The sequence below is a fragment of the Myotis lucifugus genome, unplaced genomic scaffold (assembly GCF_000147115.1).
Source record: "Myotis lucifugus unplaced genomic scaffold, Myoluc2.0 scaffold_0, whole genome shotgun sequence".
Lineage (NCBI taxonomy): Eukaryota > Metazoa > Chordata > Mammalia > Chiroptera > Vespertilionidae > Myotis > Myotis lucifugus.
The window spans coordinates 16,246,738-16,269,224 of record NW_005871048.1 but is presented as its reverse complement, the minus strand read 5'-3'; the positions used below and the strand labels follow the sequence as shown (position 1 = coordinate 16,269,224).

General features: G+C 36.5%; 1 protein-coding gene across 13 annotated transcripts in view; it reads left to right on the top strand.

Annotated features, from left to right (window-relative positions):
• The window catches only part of FER (FER tyrosine kinase), a 294,456-nt gene that overhangs the window by 24,868 nt on the left and 247,101 nt on the right, over positions 1 to 22,487 (top strand). For 12 of the 13 annotated variants that reach the window (XR_002827917.1, XR_002827962.1, XM_014464462.2 and 9 more), the window contains 2 exons: positions 7,533 to 7,800; positions 19,381 to 19,554. Coding sequence is in view for 11 of the 13 variants with exons in the window: in XM_014464462.2 (XP_014319948.1) it covers positions 7,594 to 7,800; positions 19,381 to 19,554 (381 nt within the window). In the remaining 2 variants the exon portion in view is untranslated. Of the gene's footprint in view, positions 1 to 6,508; positions 6,636 to 7,532; positions 7,801 to 19,380; positions 19,555 to 22,487 lie in introns of all 13 variants that reach the window. The other variant, XM_023749434.1, reaches the window with a different exon arrangement.

Sequence of the window (22,487 nt, the reverse complement as noted above, 5' to 3'; positions counted from 1 at the left end):
AAAAGTCTAAGGAGGCAGGCGAATGGGGTTGCTTGATTCGTATAGCCAAGCAATCCCTTAGCCTCTCTTTCACAGAAACGTGTGTCAGGTAATCCATTCATCCATTGCTCAGGGTCTGCTTGTCAGTCCCAGCAATATGGTACATGTCTTTCTCTGACAGGCTAACATCACTTAGCATAATACTCTCCAGCTTAGAATCAGTCAAGACTCCAGAGAGATGGAATGTAGTAGGTTATGACCTAAAACTAGAATATTAAAATTTACCATAGCAGAGATGGAACAGTTTTAGATTCAGGCCATGTGTAATAGCAGGTGTAGTTGAAATGGAGCTGGATCAAATGGGTCTTTGGAGAAGAGAAAGACTGGAGGTTAAAATTTCCATGGGTGAACATAAGAATTGGTTTAGAGAATAACATTTTGGGACAAGTGGATATTAAGAGGAAAATTTGGAGACAAATAACAGCTAGGTAGGATAGGACTTGGTAAAGCTGAATGATGTAAATTACAACGGAGAAGAGATTTTTCAATATGTTTGGAAGAGCGGTGATTCGGAAATGGCACTAAGGAATCAGGATAAAGTTACCACCCATCACACTCCCTTCCCCCAACCTCATGGATATGGGTGGTAGAATATAGGGAGGTATAGTTGCCACCTGAGAGCACTGTGCTTTGGGGGAGCTGGGTTTCAGGTAGGTGGAGGTAGAGATTTAGGGAAATGTATTTACAAACTAAATAGAATTCTAGAAGAACAATTAAGGAAGAAAACACATTTGTTAGGGTATGATCATAGAGAAAAGATGGGGTGGGAGTGGGGATCAGGCTGTGCCTTTTGGGAAAACAGTGTTACATAAAAACACACACCCAAGAATGAAACTTACTTGACTCCATGTTCTAACTTGGAGTTGTCTGATCTGGGTTCCCTGAGAGGCTGTCTTATTGCAGTGTATAGGGACTGGTTTTAACTTATTACTGATGGGACCTTGATGGTTGCCATTCTGCTAGTGCTCGCTTTTAATGAACGTATTTGAAAGTACATATATGGATATGGTAATTATTTTGACACTGTTACTCTCTTTAAAGGAAAAAAAATTGTTTGACCTTAATTTGAAAATTGAACTCTTGTAATAATTGATCATATAGAAAGTTTCTCGAATTTAGAACTAGGTTGTATGCATTGTGGTCATATTTAATCTTTTAAACCTTTTATTCCTGTTTTCCTTCAAATTAGCAATGTTTCACAAACATGTTCCTCATTTTTTTAACTGTATATCCTTGCTTATGTTTAAACTTCCACTTAGGAAGAAACGCTACTCTACCACTTGCTCTTCCACAGTCTCTCTATGAGGGTTCTCTCTCTAAGGCTTCGTTAGTAATGACTACTTTTAATAAGTCTCCCAAAGTCAGACACATTAAATACGTTAACTCATCTGACCTTTATGACAACCTTGCAAAGTAGGTATTACTATTCCCATTTTGAAGATAAGAAAACTGAGCTTCCAGGAGTTAATTAACATGCATTGAGTCCTCTACTCAGCTTTGCTCTTTCTTTTCTCTGTGTCTCTGTAACACTTTGTACCTTATGCTTTTATGTCTCTGAGCCCCTCCCGATGGCCATTAGAAATGTTATGCATACTTTCTCTGTTTTCCCTCTGAACCTGTAACCAATTTGTATTTGTGAACCTTTGAGTTTTATGAAATTGTTTTCCAGGTTTGTCACCCCTAATAGGTTGTTAGCTTCTTGAGACTAGGGTCTGATATCTTATTCATCTTGGTATTGTTGGCACTCAGAAATATGCTTGCCAAATAGTTGCTCAGTACAAGTTGCTGAATGAATTTGGAATGAATTGTGTCATCATTACCTATGCATCATCATTACTTGTCTAGTTAGTCTTCATACACTGTAAATTGCTTGAAGGCAGTAATCAAGATTTTATCTATAATAATAAAAGGGTAATATGCTAATTAGACCAGGGTAATTAGACCAAACATCCTTCCAGACATCATTCCAGACGTCCTTCTGGACGAAGCCGGGGCCAGAAGGAAGCCTGGGTCCTGGGTTCCTACCTGCGGCCGGAGGGAAGCCAGCCCAGGTCCCGGGTACCAGAGGGAAGCCGGTGCCGGCAGCCAGGCGAAGGAAGGCTTGCTCTTGCACGAGCCTCTATCAGGGGTCCTCAAACTTTTTAAACAGGGGGCCAGTTCACTGTCCCTCAGACCGTTGGAGGGCCGGACTATAGTTTAAAAAAAAACTATGAACAAATTCCTATGCACACTGCACATATCTTATTTTGAAGTAAAAAAACAAAACAAATACAATATTTGTATTTGCATGTGGCCCGTGGGCCGTAGTTTGAGGACCCCTGCGTCTAGTTTGTGCATCGGGCCTCTAGTTTATCTATAAACGCCTAACATTATCTCTTCCATGGTTACTCAGTAAGTAGCTGTTGATTTATATTAATACCGTAAAGCAAAGAAAAAAATTGTTAATAATTCTCTCCTTAAATAATTTTAAATATCAGTACTCTCAAATACACTTTTAAAATGAAAAAAGTTTATTTAAAAGCACACATGTTGTTCATTTGCTTATAGACTTGCAGTTAGTATTCATTATTCTCTTGCAGTGGGACATTGTCATTCATTAATGCTGTCCCAATAGGTTGCCCAGTCTATTGCTTTTTGCGTTGTATGTAATTTCTTTTTAAGGTAAGCTAGAAGCTTTACATTTTCAAGTAAAGACAACATAGGAGGAGTTTTAAATACTGTATCTGTAAGGTGGCCAAGGTCACCATATATTAACTTAATTAATGATGATGTCTTCAGAATTAAACGTGGTGACTGTTAACTTTTGCCTGTTTAGCTGCTTCTGAAATAGCACCTCACTTTATTTTCATATGTGGTCAGGTTTTTTGGTTTGTAACTGTGGTTATTACTTGCATGTTCTGGGGAGGCTTTTGACTTTGTTTTTGTCTTGCTGCAGGCAGCTTGATATTTTGTTCAAATAGAGTCACTATTTCTGACTTCTGTCAGTATTAAAGCTTATAAAAGATAAGAAATACCATTAGATAATTATTTTTGTACTTTAACTGGTTAATAATTTTGTAGTCTTTATCAATGAACAAACATATTTTGATAAAGTAGCTCAAACCACAAAGTCATTTTGATAGGTTTTATTAGTCAAGTTTTATAAATTCAAACTGGAAAAAAAGAAAAAAGAAATAAGCTCTATTTAATTTCCTGCTTGCTTATGAGAATATCTGGTGGAGAATGAGAGATTTCCTGTTTCTATTACATAGTTTTTATTTATGTATTTGCTAATTTTTCTAAATTTAGCATATCTTTAATTGTATGTTTTGTCAATATTAAAATAAAGGAAGTAATTATAATCTTTCTTATAAGACATTATTTGAATTAAAATAAATTAGCCTTACTTTAAAAAGAATATTCAATACATAGTAAACTTTATGTATGTTATATAAAATTAATATTTCCATTTGTGTAATTGAAGAATATAAAAGTTGCCAGTTGTTGAGCCAAAAGTTGAAAGACAGGAGGTACTTACAACAAATACTGGCATATACCCTTATACTTACAAGAAATACCATGAGAATTCTATTATCCAACCAATGAAACTAATGTGTTTTATATTTTGCTACTTAATAACTTCCATTTTTGTTTTAGACGAATGTATTTGTAGATCTATTTTATACAAAATGAACTTTTAATTTTGAGAATATAGAAATTTTTAATGGTTCTTTTAAAATTTTAAATAATTATTTATGGTGAATTGAAAACTCAACATAACTCACTTGATCCTAAAAACCAAACTGAATAATATTAAATAAGATAGCTTTAAATAAATCTAAATAGTCAGTTGTTTATTAGGATTTTTACTATTTTCACCCTTTTTAAAAAAAATACATTTTATTGATTTTTTACAGAGAGGAAGGGAGAGAGATAGAGAGTTAGAAACATCGATGAGAGAGAAACATTGATCAGCTGCCTCCTGCACACTCCCTACTGGGTATGTGCCCGAAACCAAGGTACATGCCCTTGACCGGAATCGAACCTGGGACCCTTGAGTCCAATACTTGATATTATCTGCCTTTTTGATTATAGACATACTGGTGGTGTGAAGTGGAATCTCACTGTGATTTTGATTTGTATTTTCCTAATGACTAATGATATTGAACATATTTTCATGTGTGTGTGGGACATTTGTAAATTTTTTTGGAGAAATCTTTTTTTCAGATCTTTTGTTCATTTTAATTGGTTTGTCTTTTTATTATTGAGTTATAAGAATTCTTTTTTTTTTCTTAGTGTGTTCCAGTAAAACTTTATTTATTTATTTATTTTTTTTAATTAAATCTTTATTGTTCAGATTACATTTGTTCCTCTTTCCCCCCCCCATAACTCCCCTCCTCCCAGTTCCCGCCCCACCCTCCGCCCTCACTCCCCACCCACTGTCCTCATCCATAGGTGCACGATTTTTGTTCAGTCTCTTCCCGCATCTCCCATTCCCCTTTCCCCCCCAAGAATAGTCTGTCCATTCCCTTTCTATGTCCCTGATTCATTATAATCACCAGTTCATTCTGTACATCAGATTATTTATTCACTTGATTCTTAGATTCACTTGTTGATAGATGCATGTTTGTTGTTCACAATTTGTATCTTTACCTTTTTCTTCTTCCTCTTCTTAAAGGATACCTTTCAGCATTTCGTATAATACTGGTTTAGTGGTGATGAACTCCTTTAGCTTTTCCTTATCTGTGAAGCTCTTTATCTGACCTTCAATTCTGAATGATAGCTTTGCTGGATAAAGTAATCTTGGTTGTAGGTTCTTGGTATTCAGCACTTTGAATATTTCTTGCCATTCCCTTCTGGCCTGCAAAGTTTCTGTTGAGAAATCAGCTGACAGTCGTATGGGTATTCCCTTGTAGGTAACTGAGTTTCTTTCTCTTGCTGCTTTTAAGATTCTCTCTTTGTCTTTTGCTCTTGGCATTTTAATTATGATGTGTCTCGGTGTGGTCCTCTTTGGATTCCTTTTGTTTGGGGTTCTCTGCGCTTCTTGGACCTGTAAGTCCATTTCTTTCACCAGGTGGGGGAAGTTTTCTGCCATTATTTCTTCAAATAGGTTTTCAATATCTTGCTGTCTCTCATCTTCTGGCACCCCAATAATTCTGATATTAGTGCGCTTGAAGCTGTCCCAGAGGCTCCTTACACTATCTTCGTATTTTCGGATTCTTTTTTCATTTTGCTTTTCCGGTTGGGTGTTTTTTGCTTCTTCGAATTTCAAATCTTTGGCTTGATTCTTGTGCTCCTCTGGTCTGCTATTGGGTATAATATTCTTTATTTCAGTCCGTGTATGCTTAATTTCTAGTTGGTTCTTTATCATAGCATCGAGGGTCTCATTAGTTTTTGTGAGGCTCTCCACAAGTTTATTGCAAGCCCTCAAAATTGCGTTTTTTAGCTCCATATCCTCCATTTCTGTCATGTTTTTTTGTCTCCGCATTTTTTATGCTTTCTTGGTGCACCCCATTGTGGTCTTTGTGCGCAGTCTTGTTCTAGTTAAGCCTTGATTTTTTTAGTTAATACTGAGGGATTTGACCACCAGGCTGACTGGCTGTGAGAATCAGCTGTGTGGAAAACTTCTGTCCTCTGGGGAGGTGCTAATCTAGCCTTTGCCTGAGGCGATCCGGCAAATGCCTCTGCGCAGGGCTTGGGCAGGGCGGGATCAACAGGGCGGGTGGAGGGAGCAGTTATGGCTGCTCTCAGTCCTGTTCCTAGAGGCTCTGCTTCTCAGAACCCCGGCAGCCGCTGCAAACCTCGGAGAGAAAGCTGCCCTCAGATTCCAACTGATGCCGGACAATCCCGCTTCTCCCGTCTGAGTCTGAGTCCCTAGAGACTCGCCCGGATCTGGAGCCCAGAGTCTGAGACTCCCTCCCGACTGAAAACGACAACCGCGCCCTCAGCCACCAGCCCGCTTTGCGCGCGCACCTCGGTACCTTTGTATTTTCCACACTGCGCCTCCTCTGAGCCTCGGTTTGCTGTTCTCTTTCCTTCTAGTTGAAGAGTCTCTCCTCAGCCATTGAACATATTTTCATGTGTGTGTGGGACATTTGTAAATTTTTTTGGAGAAATCTTTTTTTCAGATCTTTTGTTCATTTTAATTGGTTTGTCTTTTTATTATTGAGTTATAAGAATTCTTTATACATTCCTGATAGAAGTTCCATGTCAGAGAGGATTAGCAAATATTTTCTACCGTTTTGTGGGTTGTCTTTTCCCTTTATTGATGGTGGTGGCTTTTAAAGTACAGAATTTTTTTTTATTTTAATGAAGTCCAATTTATGTATTTTTGTTTTGTTGCTTGTGCTTTTGGTGTTATATCTAAGAAACCATTGCCTAAGCCAAAGTCATGAAGATTTACTTTGTTTTCTTCTGAGAGTTTTATAGATTTAGCTCTGATATTTAGAGCTACATCCCTGTAAAGTTTATTTTTTGTGTATATTCTAAGGAAGGAATCGTGCTTCATTCTCTTGTATGTGGAAATCCATTTGTCCCAGCAGCATCATTAGTTGAAGAGACCTTTTTACCTATTGAGTAGACTTGGCACCCTTATAGAAAATAATTTAACCTTAAATGTGAGTATTTATATCTGGAACCTCTGTTCTACTTCACTGATGTCTATGTCTACCATATGTCAGTACCACATTATCTTCATTGCTGTAGCTTTTCAGTAGGTCTTGAAACCAGGAAGTGTGAATACTCTAACTTTGTTCTTCTTTTTCAATATCTTTTGTTAATTTTTGGTTATTCTGGCTTCCTTGAATTTCTATGTAAATTTTAGCTTGTCAATTTCTGCAAAAAAAAAGCTAGCTTAGATGTCAATATGTATTGAGTTAAATCTGTAGATAAAAGTGGTGAGTATTGCCTTCTTAACAATGTTAAGTCTTTAGGATCCAAGGATATGAATCTTTCCATTTATTTAGGTCTTTAATTTATTTTAACAATGTTTTTTAGTTTTAAGAATACAAGTTTTGCATTTATTTTGTAATGTTTATTCCTAAATATTTTATTTTTTTGATGTTCTTGCAAATAATTTGTTTTAAATTTTGTTTTTGGATTGATCATTGCTAGTGCATAGATATGTAGTTGATCTTTGTTTATATTGATCTCCTACCCTGTAATCTCATTTACTTATTTATTTTTATAAAAGTTCTAAAACTTTTTATTGTGTTGCTTAGGATTTTCTATCTACAATGTCATGTCATCTGCAAATATAGTTTTACTCTACAATTTTAATAGAAATTATTTCATTTATTTTATGGTACTGACTAGAACCTCCAGTACAGTGTTGAATAGAAGTGGTGAGGGTGGACATCCTCATCTTATTCCTAATCTTTGGTGTGAAAGCATTCAGTTGTAGTAGTGATTTCTTTTTTAACCCTAAAATGAGCCCTAAAAAAGTTAAAAATAACTTTGTTTTGAAGACAAACTTTCTTTTGATTTAAGATTTTTTCTTCTGTTTATATACACAGATATGCACTGATTAGAAAGCTTGCTTGTGCAGTGTGGAGGATAAGACAGTGCCTTACAAAAATGGGGTTTGGGAGTGACCTGAAGAATTCACATGAAGCTGTGTTAAAATTGCAAGACTGGGAATTACGCTTACTGGAAACAGTGAAGAAATTTATGGCCCTGAGGATAAAAAGTGATAAAGAATATGCATCTACTTTACAGAACCTTTGTAATCAAGTTGATAAAGAAAGCACTATTCAAGTGAATTATGTCAGCAATGTTTCTAAGGTGAGAGGAATAATTTCATCATTTGTTATGTATAGCATCATAATTGTGCTTAAGGCAAATAGGTCATACTACATATGGATAAACCCCACGATACATTATTGTTATTATTAATATTGCGGTAAGTAGTTGATTATCTTCTGAGTTCTTTAAATAATAAGAACACAAGTCTTTATGTTTACCCAATGAGTTACAATGTACAGTACCATTATTTCTTGGTGTATATCTAGATTTCTATCTGGTATCATTTTCCTTCTTGAAGGACTGCCATTAACATTTTTATAATGGAATTCTGATAATTCATTTTTTTAGGTTTTGTAAGTATGAAAATGTTTATATTGTCTTCATTTTTGAAAAATATTTTTGCTGTTTATTTTTTCTCTCAATACTTCAAAAATACCACTATAGTATTTCCTTGCATTGTTGCTGATGAAATATTTGTTATTTTCCCCCCCTCTGGCTATGCTTAAAATTTTTTCTTTATTGCTGATTTTATTTATTTATTCTCACTCGAAGATATTTTTCCATTTATTTTTATAGAGTGGAAGAGACAGGAAGAGAAGTGAGAGAGAAACATTGATTGGTTGCCTCCCTCACATGCCCGACCAGGGCTGGGGATTAGGATTGAATTTACTCTTGATGGGAATTGAAACCTGAATATTACGCGGGCTAACTCTATCACAGCGGTTCTCAACCTGTGGGTCGCGACCCCTTTGGGGGTCCAACGACCCTTTCACAGGAGTTGCTTAAGACCATCGGAAAACACATATATAATTACATATTGTTTTTGTGATTAATCACTATGCTTTAATTATGTTCAATTTGTAACAATGAAAATACGTCCTGCATATCAGATATTTACATTACGATTCATAACAGTAGCAAAATTACAGTTATGAAGTAGCAACGAAAATAATTTTATGGTTGGGGGTCACCACAACATGAGGAACTGTATTAAAGGGTCGCGGCATTAGGAAGGTTGAGAACCACTGCTCTATCCACTGAACCAAACTGGCTAGGGCTCTTTATCACTGGTTTTAATCAACCTGTTATGTGCCTTTGCATAGTTTTCTTCATGTTTCTTCTGCCAGGGGTTTGTTGACATTCTTATATCTGGGTTTAGAGTTTTAATTAACTTTGGAAAAATATCAGCCATTATATAAAAACAATATTTTTTTAGTCCTCTCTCATCCCTCTTACCTGCTTTGGGGAGTCTGATTACATATACACTGAGTGACCAGATTATTATGACCACCTGACGTATGAAGGCAAATTAGCTATAATTTCGTGCTGAAGTTGCTAGAGGGCCAGACTATTATAAATAGGGAAGCAGGTTGTTTACCACGACAGTAAGAGTGATTTTTTTTCTGAAGATATGGGTAAACAATGCTATTTAACAGCCTTTGAACATGGGATGATTGTTGGCGCTCAAAGCCATGGAGCGAGTATCAGCAAAACAGCCGAAGGCCTGTTTGAACACCTTTGCTGTCTGCAGCTACCGAGATAAAATGTCTCCAATTCGCACAGGAACACAAGGATTGCACAGCCGAGCATTGGAAAAAAGTCATGTGGTCCGATGAATCACATTTCCAGTTGCATCATGCAGATGGCAGAGTGAGAATTTGGCGGAAACAGCATGAAAGCATTCACCCCACATGCATGAGTACAACCCTTCAAGCTGGTGGGGCAGTGTTATGGTTTGGGGCATGTTTTCCTGGCATGATTTGGGCCCTTGAATTCGTGTGGAACAACGTCTGAATAGCACAACATACCTAAGTATCGTTGCTGATCAAGTTATCCTATCACGTTAATGGCATATCCCAATGGAGATGGCTTCTTCCAACAAGACAGTGCGCCATGCCACGGTGATCGTATTGTGCAGGAGTGGTTTCAGGAACATAAGGGAGACTTTACCTTGCTTACGTGGCCCCCACAATCACCAGATCTCAATCCAATTGAGCATTTGTGGGACGAAGTTAAAAGAGCCATCAGGCAGCTGGTTCCACAACCATCAAATCTCACAGAACTGGACAGTGCTTTTCATCAGGCATGGTGTCAGATTCCTCGCATCACCTTTCAACATCTCGTGGAGTCAATGCTAAGAAGAATAGCCACAGTATTGAAGGCAAAAGGTGGCCCAACGAAGTACTGATGGGGTGGTCATAACAATCTGGCCACTCAGTGTATATGTGGCTGTTTGAAGTTATCCCATAGTTTACTGATACTCTATTTATTTTTCTGTCTTTGTGTTTTATTGTAGTTAGTTTCTATTATTATGTCTTCCATTTCTCTAATCTTGTTTTTATGCAATGTCAGATCCCATGTATTTTTAAATAACTATAGTTAATTACATCCCATGTATTTTTCATGTCAGACATTGTTCATTTCTGGTGCCCTTTAATAATCCTATCAGAGACATGAGCTCTGACCATTTCCCAGACCACTCCTCTTCCAGCAATGCTACTTCCTCCCTCCTTCTTCTTTCTCTGACAATCTCACTTTGTGTCTCACCTTTATTTTGGGATCTGGTTAAGTTACTTGGAGACAGTTTGATCTGTTTGGTTCTTGCCTATTTGTGCCATTAAACCCAGGTTTTTTACCCCACACCTGTACTGTAGGTTAGGGAATTAGAGGGAAGGAAACAGAAACTGAGTAGTTGAGCCATTTCCATATTGAAGTGAGTAAATCTTAAAAAAAAAGGATTTATCTGATATAGTTCAACTAGGGGCCCAGTGCACAAATTCGTGCACCTTGAGTGGGACTGTGGGCCCTGAGTCTGCGGTAGGCACAGGGGTGGGCCTTGGCCCATACTCTGTGCTCCTGCCTGGTCCTTCATGCCACAGCCCAGTCTCCTGTCTGCCGGCAGCCCTGCTCCCGCCGCCGCCGCCATTCCCATGTGCTGATGGGGCTGGCCCTGCTCTCACCCGCTGATGGCGCAGAGCGTGGAGTGATTGGGGCTGGTGCCAGCAGCAGGTGTGAGTGGTGGCTGCTGCCCCGATCACCCTGCTCAGGAGCAGGGGGAGGTGGAGAAGCCCTCAGGGGCGGTCAGGGCCAGCAGCCACTGCTCGCAACTGCTGATGGCAGCGGGTGCAAGCAGGACCGGCGCTGGCAGGAGGTGCGAGTGCCGGGCGATACTGTGGCATGTGGGAGCAAAGAATTTTCAGTAACCACCGGAGGCTCGCCCTGATGACAGCGACTGGCGTCCTGCGTTGGTCTGGTGCCCCCACTCACCTCCACCATCCCACTGCTGCCAACGCCCACTAGGTTCCCCTCTCTGCTGCCTGCTGCCGATGCCCTCCATGTTCTGCGTACGCCCCCTGGTGGTCAGCACACCTCATAGCGACTGGATGTTTGGTTGTTTCGCTGTTCGGTCTATTTGCATATTAGCCTTTCCTTATATAGGATTAGAATCTTTTTATATCCTTCATGTCTCTACTTAATATGCTTATTCTTTAGTTTCTTGAACATGTGGAATACATGTAACTGCTTTATTGTCCCTGTCTTCTAACATCTGTGTTATTTCTGGGTTAGTTTTGATTGACTGATTTTTCTCCTCATTTTGGGTTGTATTTTTCTGCATAGTAATTTTTGATTTGATGCCAGGTAGTGTGAATTTTACCTTTTTAGGTACTAAATAGTTTTGTATTTCTTCAAATGTTCTTGAGCTTTATTTTGGGATATGGTTAAGTTACTTGGAGACAGTTTGATCTGTTTGGTTCTTGCATTTGCATTTGTTAGGTGGCACCAGAGTTACATGTAATCTAGGGTGAATTTTATCTGATCTAGTGAGGTAAGATCATTCTCAGTGCTCATAGGATGCTCTCCAAATTATTACGTTTTACACTCTGGCTGTTGGGACCTGGAATGATTCTGGGGCTCTGTGTGAGCTCTGGACAGTGTTTCCTGTAATCCTTATGGGAGAGTTATTTCCTTGGCATAGTTTCCTCCCTTAGCTACATAATCAAGGGGGAGTCTTTTGCATTCTCCTGAGATTTTTCTTTGTGCAGCTTTCTTCTCTCTAGTACTCTATCCTTGTCTCTTCTCTAGTATTCTGACTACCTTGATGTCTCTGTGCTCTGAACTTAGTCTCTTTAACTCACAGCGATTCATGAGTTCTGCTTGGCTCTTTCTCCCTTGGCTGTGGCCTGAAAATTTTCTCAATTTGGTAACCTGGGTTCACTGTTCTTCATTGCCTGGTATCCAGTGGCTTACGTACTGTGTATTCAATATGCTTTGTTCAGTTTTTAGTTGTTTTAGGCAGGAAGATAAAGCTGTTCCTGTTTCTCTGTCTTGACTGGAAGCAGAAGACTTGCGACTAGTGATTTTTGTCTTTATTTAACAAAATTAAAATGTATAACTGAGTTTCAAGAATAGAACAAAAATTCTCCTGTGCCCTCCAGTCTATTCATTAATTGTTAACATTTTGCCAAATTTGCTCTGTGTTTCCCTTTCTCAATGTAATTGTGTAAGTGTGTATGTGTGTATAAATTTGAATGATTTGCAAGTTAGTTGAACCATCATGCTGACACCTACTTTGACAAGCAAACATCAGGTCTTTTTAAGGTAAAGTGCCAGATTTATTGTAGTGCTTATGTATTTCTTAAATCTGTGCAAAGTTTTTATTAATTTCCCGTCTTTTTTTCCATATGTCCCTGATGAGTTTTTTGAGTATTGTATCTGTAACACCATTTTCCCATACACTCTGTGATTTTTACTGTGTAATTTTGCACAGCCTAGTGATTATTAGGGATACAAATCTTTCATTACAGCAAAACTTGTACATTAGAATTACTTGGGAAACTTTGAAATACTGATATCTAGACCACTTCCAAAACTTATTAAATCAGAATCTCTGGTTGTGGGGTTCAAGAAATGGTATTTTTTAAAAGCTCCCAGTTGATTCTTATTGCAGACAGAGTTGTGAACCACTGGACTAAGGAAACTAGAAAATGCAGACACACAGGCTCTTCTGAATGGGAAGTACCTCAGGTTTCCTTTGCACCTTATAATTTAGTCTTTGAAAACCTCAGTTTTAGGGAAACTTAATAACGACTTGTCTTCTGGATTTCTCTATCTGGTAAGAAGTCAGAGATTCCAAAACCTACTTCTTATGTAATACGCAAACTCTGCATTAAAACTTTTGTTTCAGAGACCCATTTATTTTGAGTTATTGTGTGGTATAGAAAGATACATTCTTCATGGCAATTTTATGTTATATTTTAAAAGTATTTAAGCAAGAAGAAAGAAAGTGAGTAGTTGGAAGATACAGTCTGCAGAGAAAAGCTATTTATGACAATTGTTATTTAGGAATTTTTCAAGCTTGAGTCATCTTGTTGATTATTTTCAGTGCTTTACTGTAATTATAGCTCTAGTAGTAGTTCATTCTTTGACATACTGTCCTAGAATAAATACTTTTTGGTATAATGAACTCAGAACCCTTAAATTACTACCTGTTTATGGAATACTGATTTACATCACTACACATCTGTTACTTCAAAGGTGAAAAGCATGGTATTCTTTCCTGAAAGATACAATTTTTTCCCCCTATATATAGTTTTCTTTTAAAGAACTGAGTACAGTGTTTTGATGTATATTCATCCTAGTAAAACTAATACTTTTTTTTTTATCTCTATTGGTTCCTTAAAGTAAAATAGACATTTTAGAATTTATGCTAATTATTATAGAAACCTGCAATGCTATTTAGTGTATGAAACTGATTTTCTTTTTGGCAGGGAGGGGAGAAGGGAGAATAAAATTTCTGTAAATTAAATCATTTTCCCTCTTTTTATTGTGAAATTAGAGGTGCATTTATTTCTAGGAACTATTTTGGTCACAAAACAGCAACATAAAAAATCAGATTCAATTTAGGAATTCAGAAACTCTTGAAATAATCAAGAGTTTATTGATTATTTAGTATTTCATTACACAATATCAGTATTTTTCAACATGCAATTCAGTGTTCTGAAAAATGTTCTAAAATTTGAGTCTGAAACCAGTAATTTTGTTTCTCTGGGGCCTAAGGAAAAGTGTACTATCTGTTTATCTTAAAGTGGTGCAATTTCTAATTATCTATATGGTATTGGGGTTGATTAGATAACAAGATGATGATTTATTTCTTAACCGTTCTGCTTAGGGAGATTTGAAGTGTGCATCTTAATGCTGGATAGAAGCCCAAATAGAGTGGCCTTTTTCATTTGCACCTTCATTTCTTGTAACAGAGCATGTCATATAAAAAATGACTCAATTATCTGGGCCTAGAAGATTTTCCCCCCCCCAATTCCAGTTGACATTCAATATTATTTTATACTAGTTTCAGGGGTACAGCGTAGTGGTTAGAAAATGATATAATTTATGAAGTGATCCCTGTCTTGTTCCTGATCTTAAGGGAAATGCTTTTAGTTTTTGCCCATTGAGTATGATGTTGGCTATAGGTTTGTTATATATGGCCTTTATTATGTTGAGATATGATCCCCCTATTCCCACTTTGCAGAGAGTTTTTATCATCAATGGATGCTGGATTTTGTCAAATGCTTTTTCTGTATCTATTGATATGATCATGTGATTTTTATTTTGTTTACATTACATATCTCATTTGTTGATTTGCAAATATTGAACCAACCTTGCATCACCAGAATAAATCCCTCTTGGTCATGGTTTATGCTTTTTGTTGTTGTTGTTAATTCTCACCTGAGGATATTTTTCCATTGATTTTTAGAGAGAGTAGAAGGGAGAGGGAGAGACAGGGAGAGAGAAACATTGATGTGAGAGAGACACATCGACTGTTGCCTCCTGCATGCACCCTGACCAAGGCTGGGGATTAAGCCTGCAACCGAGGTACATGCTCTTGACCGTTATCAAACCCGGGACCGTTCTGTCCATGGGCTGATGCTCTATCAATTGAGCTAAGCCAATTAAGGCATGGTGTATACTCTTTTTAATGTATTGCTGGATCTGATTTGCTAATATTTTGTTGAGGATTTTAGCATTTTTGTTCATCAGGGATATTGGCCTGTAATTTTCTTTCTTTGTAGTGTCTTTTTCTGGTTTTGGAATTAGGATAATGCTGACTTAGTAAAAAGAGGTTGGAAGTCTTCTCTTGAATTTTTTGGAATAGTTTGAGGAGGATAGGTGTTAATTCTTCTTTGAATGTCTGGTAAAACTTACCTGTGAATCCTTGTGGTCCGGGACTTTTGTTTGCTGGGAATTTTTTATTTTTTATTTTTTTAAATTTTTTATTATTGCTTCAATTTCATTAGTTGTTGAGACTTCCGATATTGGGCAATGACTGAGCTAATGCTGTTCAGAATATTTGTTGTCAGTCTTTAGAACCCAACTATTGACTTTGATTATATTAATTCTGTTCTATTTTAAAAAGATTTATTTAATAATTTTTTATCTGCATAGTATATTTTTCAGGATTCATTTTGGTTATTTTGTTAGTGTTTAATAATATGAGATTTTATAGGACTTGAAATAACAAGGGTTAAACATTTCAACCCCTTCATTGTTAGAAAGGCTTTAATTATGAATGGTGAAATTCTGATATTGAAAGATGACCCCATGTCTTGCTGACTCACCAAATATCCTCAGGCATTTGGTTCTTTAAAAAGCTCCACCAGATGAGAATAGATCTGCAGTTTTGGATATTGTGGCATGAAGTAAGCAGGGAAGGAGACTAGTCGATTCTTGCTGCATTTACAGGGGAATAAATTTTAAATTCTATTAGAAAAAATAAGATATCCAGGTACTCCAAAATGAGTTATAGAATTGATGAGGTTTCATATATGTAACTAGTTTATTAAACATATTATATGATTTAAATGTCCCAAGACTATTTGACTCAGATATGGTACTGAGAGTGTGGTTTTTTCATGGTTTTTGTGCTTGGGTTCATTGAGTTTCTTAAATCTGTGGGTTTTAGTTTTCAAGATTTGAATATTTTCAGCCATTTTTTCTTTAAATAACTTCCTCTCTGTCTCCTTTGTGGTTTCTAATTGCAAGCAAATTTTGTTTTATTGTGCATTTCTTTATTGTGGTTTACAGACACTCAGTTGCGTTTTTTTACGAAAGAAGTGGGTGGATTTGTGTTAGACGTGGGAGGGATAATCAGAAAGACTTGTTGATGGATTGTTCATGGGGAAGGGTGGCCAGAGCTTCTAAGGAGGAGAGACTTTTTAGGAAGAGAGAATGTTTATTAGCAGTATTTGGAGGTAGGATAGAGCCAGGTCTCTGCTAACCCGAGGCCTAGAAGATAAATGGAAAGTTCTGATAAAAGGTATAAAGAGTTATTTCATCATAGAGCAGGAGTTCCTGAGGGTATAGGATTCTATAGATAGTGTCCTGTGTCAGATTAGGAGATATTGAGGACAATATGGGATTGACAGGCAGAGTGATAATATATACCTTGGGAGGCTTAGACTTCCTGTAGTGACTGCAGTGAACTGTTAGGTAGCATAGGATGTGCCCTTCTGGGAGCAGGAGGACATTCGCTCTTGTTCTGTGGTCTTTAATGCTGGCTTCTAAAAAGGCTTCTTCCTACGCTAAAACATCTACATAGAACCACAAAAATGTGTTGTATGAAGCACTTAGAGATTATTTATATTTTGAAGATAGAGAAAGAACTGGTTCCTCTCACTTTTTTTTTTGTAACCTTAACATTATCCCCATGCTGTAGAATGTTTTTCCAACATTGTATTTTTTAGAATGAAAATATCATGTGAAAAAGGTAAACCTGCAAGACTTATTAGGGCCATTTAGTTTGTTTTTAATTCATTTTTGTGTGGTTTTAAAATTTGTTTTCATGTTTGTTATAATTGAGGTGTTTTTTTTTTTTAATATATTTTATTGATTTTTTACAGAGAGGAAGGAAGAGGGATAGAGAGTTAGAAACATCGATGAGGGATGAAGAATGTTTTTCCAACATTGTATTTTTTAGAATGAAAATATCATGTGAAAAAGGTAAACCTGCAAGACTTATTAGGGCCATTTACCTGGGACCCTTGAATCCGCAGGCTGATGCTCTATCCACTGAGCCAAACCGGTCAGGGCTTGAGGTTTTTTTTTTAATAAAAACTTTGTGGTATAAATATGTGTTCATAGGCCACAGGTCTTATTCCATATTCTTAATAGCATTTAACAAACTAAAAAGGCCTTCCTCCCTATACAAGGTTTATTTATTTATTTTGAGAAATGAATATGGAAGTGTATTTAAAACAAGATTATCAACTCAGACCGTGACAGTTTTGACTGTGACCAAGAATTTGCTTTCTTTAGGCTACAATTTTGATTTAGGATTGTATTAGAATATTAACAGAAAAAGAATAAATCTATTCATTCAAAGATTAAAAGTATTAAAGTAGAGAAATAGTTTTATAAATATCTAAAAGCATATCTTGTCCATTTTTTTTATTGCTTAAAGTATTACAAAGAGTATTACATATGTCTCCTTCCCCCCCCCTTGACATTTCCCTGGCCTCCCCTACCTCCCAGTGTCTTGTGTCCATTGGTTATGCTTATATGCATGAATACAAGTTCTTCGGTTGATCTCTCCACTGTAGTTTGACAGTCTGTTCGATGCTGCTCTGCCTCTGTATCTATTTTTGTTCATCAGTTTATAATGGCCTTTATTATCCATAAATGAGTGAGATCATGTGGTATTTTTCTTTCATTGACTGGCTTATTTCACTTAGCATAATGCTTTCCAGTTCCATCCATGCTGTTGCAAATGGTAAGAATTCCTTCTTTTTTTTTTTTACAGCAGCATAGTATTCCATTGTGTAGATGTTCCACAGTTTTCTAATCCATTCATCTGCTGATGGGCACTTAGGCTGTTTCCAGATCTTTGCTATGGTAAATTGTGCTGCTATGAACATAGGGATGCATATATCCTTTCTGATTGGTGTTTCTGGTTTCTTGGGATATATTCCTAGAAGTGGGATCACAGGGTCAAATGGGAGTTCCATTTTTAACTTTTTGAGGAAACTCCATACTGTCTTCCATAGTGGCTGCACCAGTCTGCATTTCCACCAGCAGTGCATGAGTGTTCCCTTTTCTCCGCATCCTCTCCAGCACTTGTTGTTTGTTGATTTGTTGGTGATAGAATTCTGACAGGTGTGAGATGGTACCTCATTGTTGTTTTGATTTGCATCTCTCGGATGATTAGTGACTTTGAGCATGTTTTCATATGTCTCTTGGCTTTCTGAATGTCCTCTTTTGAAAAGTGTCTATTTAGGTCCTTTGCCCATTTTTTGATTGGATTGTTTATCTTCCTTTTGTTAAGTTGTATGAGTTCCCTATAAATGTTGGAGATTAAACCCTTATCAGTGATAACATTGGCAAATATGTTCTCCCATGCAGTGGGCTTTCTTGTTGTTTTGTTGATGGTTTCTTTTGCTGTGCAGAAGCTTTTTATTTTGATGTAGTCCCATTTGTTTATTGCCTCTTTAGTTTCTAATGCCCTAGGAGCAGTATCAGTGAAGAAATTGCTTCGGCATATGTCAGAGATTTTGTTTCTTGTCCATTTTTTGTATCTTTAACATGGATTTTCCCTGACTGTGGTAAATCTTCAATTATTGTTTCTGAATAGGAGACCTATAATGAACATTCCTCTGTTACTTTTTTCAGTATTTATAAATTAGAAATTCTAATAACATGACTTGTCTTTTCCATCATTTTGTGTCTCTGCTATTGAGGCAAAATGCTGTGCTGGAAAATCATTGAGAACTAATGATATCTACTAACAAAAGAGAATGACTATAGCTAGAAATCCAGAGATTGCCTGTATTTAAGACATAAGCAGCAAAGATGAACAGGTAGAAAGACTGGGAAAGCATTTTTAGGAAGGGAGGAAGCAAATTTGTATGTGGGAAGATAAGAACTCATACAAGCCAAAATAGAAGAGTCAGCAAGATCTGATGCCAGAGAGAGACAGGCTTTGAATAAAGATGGGAAAATTCTGTTGCATCAGGAATAGTGGCCTTTGTGAGGAATTAGAATGGTGTGAGCAGAAACAATGTATCAGTGTGTTGAGAAACCAACAGAAGCCCTAGCCGGTTTGGCTCATTGGATAGAGCTTCGGCCTGTGGACTGAAGGGTCCTGGGTTTGATTCCAGTCAAGGGCACGTACCTCAGTTGCAGGCATCTCCCAGCCTGGGCCTGGTCAGGGCGTGTGCAGGAGCAACCAATTGATGTGTTTCTTTCACATCGATATTTCTCTCTGTCTTTCCCTCTCTTTTCTACTCTCTCTAAAAATCAATGGAAAAATATCCCTGGGTGAAGATTAAAAAAAAGAAAAACAAAAAAGAAAAACAGAAGAATGCAAGTGTGGGTTCTGAGTCCCTTAGTCCCTTTCCTAGTATTCTGCATAGTCTCTGATTACACACAGTTGAAGCATTAGGACTTGAAGATGAAGATGTTAAATATGAACTATTCATAGCTTATTGCACAATTGCCAGAAACCTACTATTTTTATCTTAATGTAATAATGTGTGTAACACTAAATGTTTAAGCTTTTTAGACAATTAAAATACAGCTAAATGCAAACTTCTAATACACCCTAATTTTATTTCTTTATGTTTTTAAAAGTCTTGGCTACTTATGATTCAGCAGACAGAACAACTTAGTAGGATAATGAAGACACATGCAGAGGATCTAAATTCTGGACCCTTACACAAGCTCACCATGATGATCAAAGACAAGCAGCAGGTGAAGAAAAGTTATATAGCTGTTCATCAGCAGATAGAGGCAGAGATGATCAAGGTTTGTCTTTCTCAAATTTTTCTTTAACTGGTTTTTAAATGCACTGAAATATTTTATCCTGTTTGACTTTTAAAAATTGTTTTCTGCATATTTCATGACTAGAAATAAGTTTTGGTGTCTCTAGTAAATAATATCTTATTTTTTTAATATAAGACATTATTGATTATAATACTTTATGTACTCCTACAAAAGAAAAAATACCACCAGTTAAACCATGATACAATGCTTTTTTATCACTTAGAACTTTTATTTTTTACTTTTTACTTATGGAAATAACTCCTTTAGGCTTTAAAAAAATTTTATCGTGTAACACTAATCATAAAAGAAAAATGAAAATAGATTAGGATATTTCTAAATTTCTCTACATTCAGAGTGTTTCTTTTCTGGATAACTTTTACAGTGTTTTAATTATGAAAATTTCCAAATGTACAAAAGAGGAGAGAATAGTAAAATGAACTCCCATCCACCCTTTCACCCACATATTAAATTTTTTTTCCCCCATCTATATTCTCACCTACTTTTTCTTCTATATTGTGTCATTTTAAAGAAAATTCCAGATATCATTTTATTCATAAATATTTTCTTATGTATTGCTAAAATACATACTCTTTTTTGTAAGACACAATTATATTATTACTAACCTACCTAAAAATTGAACAATAATTCCTAATGTTATTAAATATTCTGTGTTCAAATGATTGTTGTTTAAATGCTTTTTGTGGTTGGTTCATTTAAATTAGGATCCAAACAGGCCATTACATTACATTTGAATAATTCTCTTTAATGTAGGTTGTCCTCCCCCCTCTTTAAAATGTCATTTATTTGTGGGAAAAACTGGGTAATTTTGCCTTATAGAATTGAATTTCCTTTATTTTGGATTTTGTTGTTAGCATCTTGTGACGCGATTTCACGTATTCCTTCATCTGCTAATTTTCCTGTAAACTGGAAGTTAGATCTAGAGATTTGATAAGATTTTTGCTGTTTATTTTGGACAAGTACACATCATAGGTGCTGGTATAGACTTTCTCTTGTTTTATTTCAGAGGTATATAATGTCTGTGTCTGCTTGTTTATCATTTTGTATTGTTAAATATGACTAATGGGTTCCAGTTTTGCCAGCCTAATCAATCTGTTAATAAAGTTTCCCTACCGCTTTTCATCTAATAGTTTTAGAAACAATTCATGTTCAATGATTAATCTATTACTTCAGTGGGGTTTGCATAATGGCAAGATTTTTCTTCTGTTATTCCTGATGCAGTTGTTAGCTGGAATTTTTCAATTAAGACTTTCCCTAGATGAACTATTTGGCTACCTTAAGGTATAGTTTAAAAAAGGAAGGCAGGATAAATGCTTGCTTTTTGCTATTAATTTGCCAGTTTGCAAAATAATGAATTGGTTCTTTACAACTTCAAAAGTTAAGGCTTCTAATTTCTTGTCGAGCACATAAGAAGTTTGGAGGTTGCCACTTCATTCAAACAATAAGTAAAAGGCTGAAAAAATTTTAAAAAATGAACAACTCTTCTTAGGTGTATAAGAGAAGTGAAGTCACAGGGCAAACAGCTGTTGCCAAAATTAAGTAGACTGCTAAGCCAATATAGCAAATCACAACCTATCAGAGCCTCCTTGGGAACCAGTGCTGGCTGCAGAAAAACCTGAATGGTAATTGACAAGTCCTGGAGTCTCAGTGTGGACAACTGTGACAAAAACTTCAGGAGGATCCAGTCGTTGAGTGGCCCCCATACTTTTTTGAGTTTTACCTCCTGGATCTCTTCCAGGTTCTCACAGTGAACATTGGAGAAAAGTCTCATGGTCCTGGCTGGGGGAGGAGAAAAGAAACCATTTTGCCATATGCCAGAGTATTCTGGTCTTCTTAACAAGATCTGCCCTTATGAGAAACTGTTTAACCAGAGCTTAACAACCTGGGGGAAGGGAAATACACAACTTTGGCGCACTCTAGCCATTGTGTCTCGTGAAAGGGGGGCTGGGGACTGAGAAACACATGTAATGTTCAGAGTTGAGGGGCACAGGCTTAGTAAAAAACTGAGACCTAGTCATGGGACTATAAAATGCTTCCCCTCCCTGACATCTTTGTCACCACATTGGTAAAGGCTTTATTTACATCAGTTCCTTTTATCTAAAACATTGTGCTTGTCAACCAAGAAAAAATGGTAAGGCCTACCAAAAGGCAAAAACACATAGTTGGAAGAGACAGAGAAAAATGTATAGAAATGTATAGCATATATTAGAAAAGAAAAAGTTCTAAAAGCAATAATCTAATCTTCTACCATAGGACAGTAGAAAAAGGGAAGTTGAATCCAGAGTAAGCAGAAGAAAAGAAATAATAAAAATTAGAGCAGAAATCCATGAAAGTGAAAACAGGAAATCAGTAGAGAAAACTCAACAAAATAACTGGTTTGTTGAAAAGATCAATACATTCAGGAAGCCGCTAGCTAGCTAACTAACAAAAGCACAGGGCAGCAAAGATTACTAATATTAGAAGTGAAAGAGGTATATCACTACATATCCCGTGGATATTAAAGGCTTATGAAGGAGTACTATGAGCCTTCAATGCCTACAAATTTGATAATGTAGAGAAATGAGCCACTTCCTTGAAGAACACAATCTACTAAAACCTAATTGAGATTAAGTAGATAATCTGAATAGGCAAGTATCTATTAAAGTAATTGAATCAATAATTAATAATCTCGCAAAACAGAAAGTACTAGGTTCAGATGGGTTCACTGGTGAATTCTATCAAACTTTTAAGCAAGAAATTATACCAATTCTCTACAAACTCTTTGAGAAGATATAGAGGGAAACTTATTAATTCATTCTATTTGGCCGGCATTACCCTAATGCCAAAACTAGACATGATATTAGAAGAAAAGAAAACTACAGGCTCATCTCTCTCATGAGCGTAAACACAAAAATCCT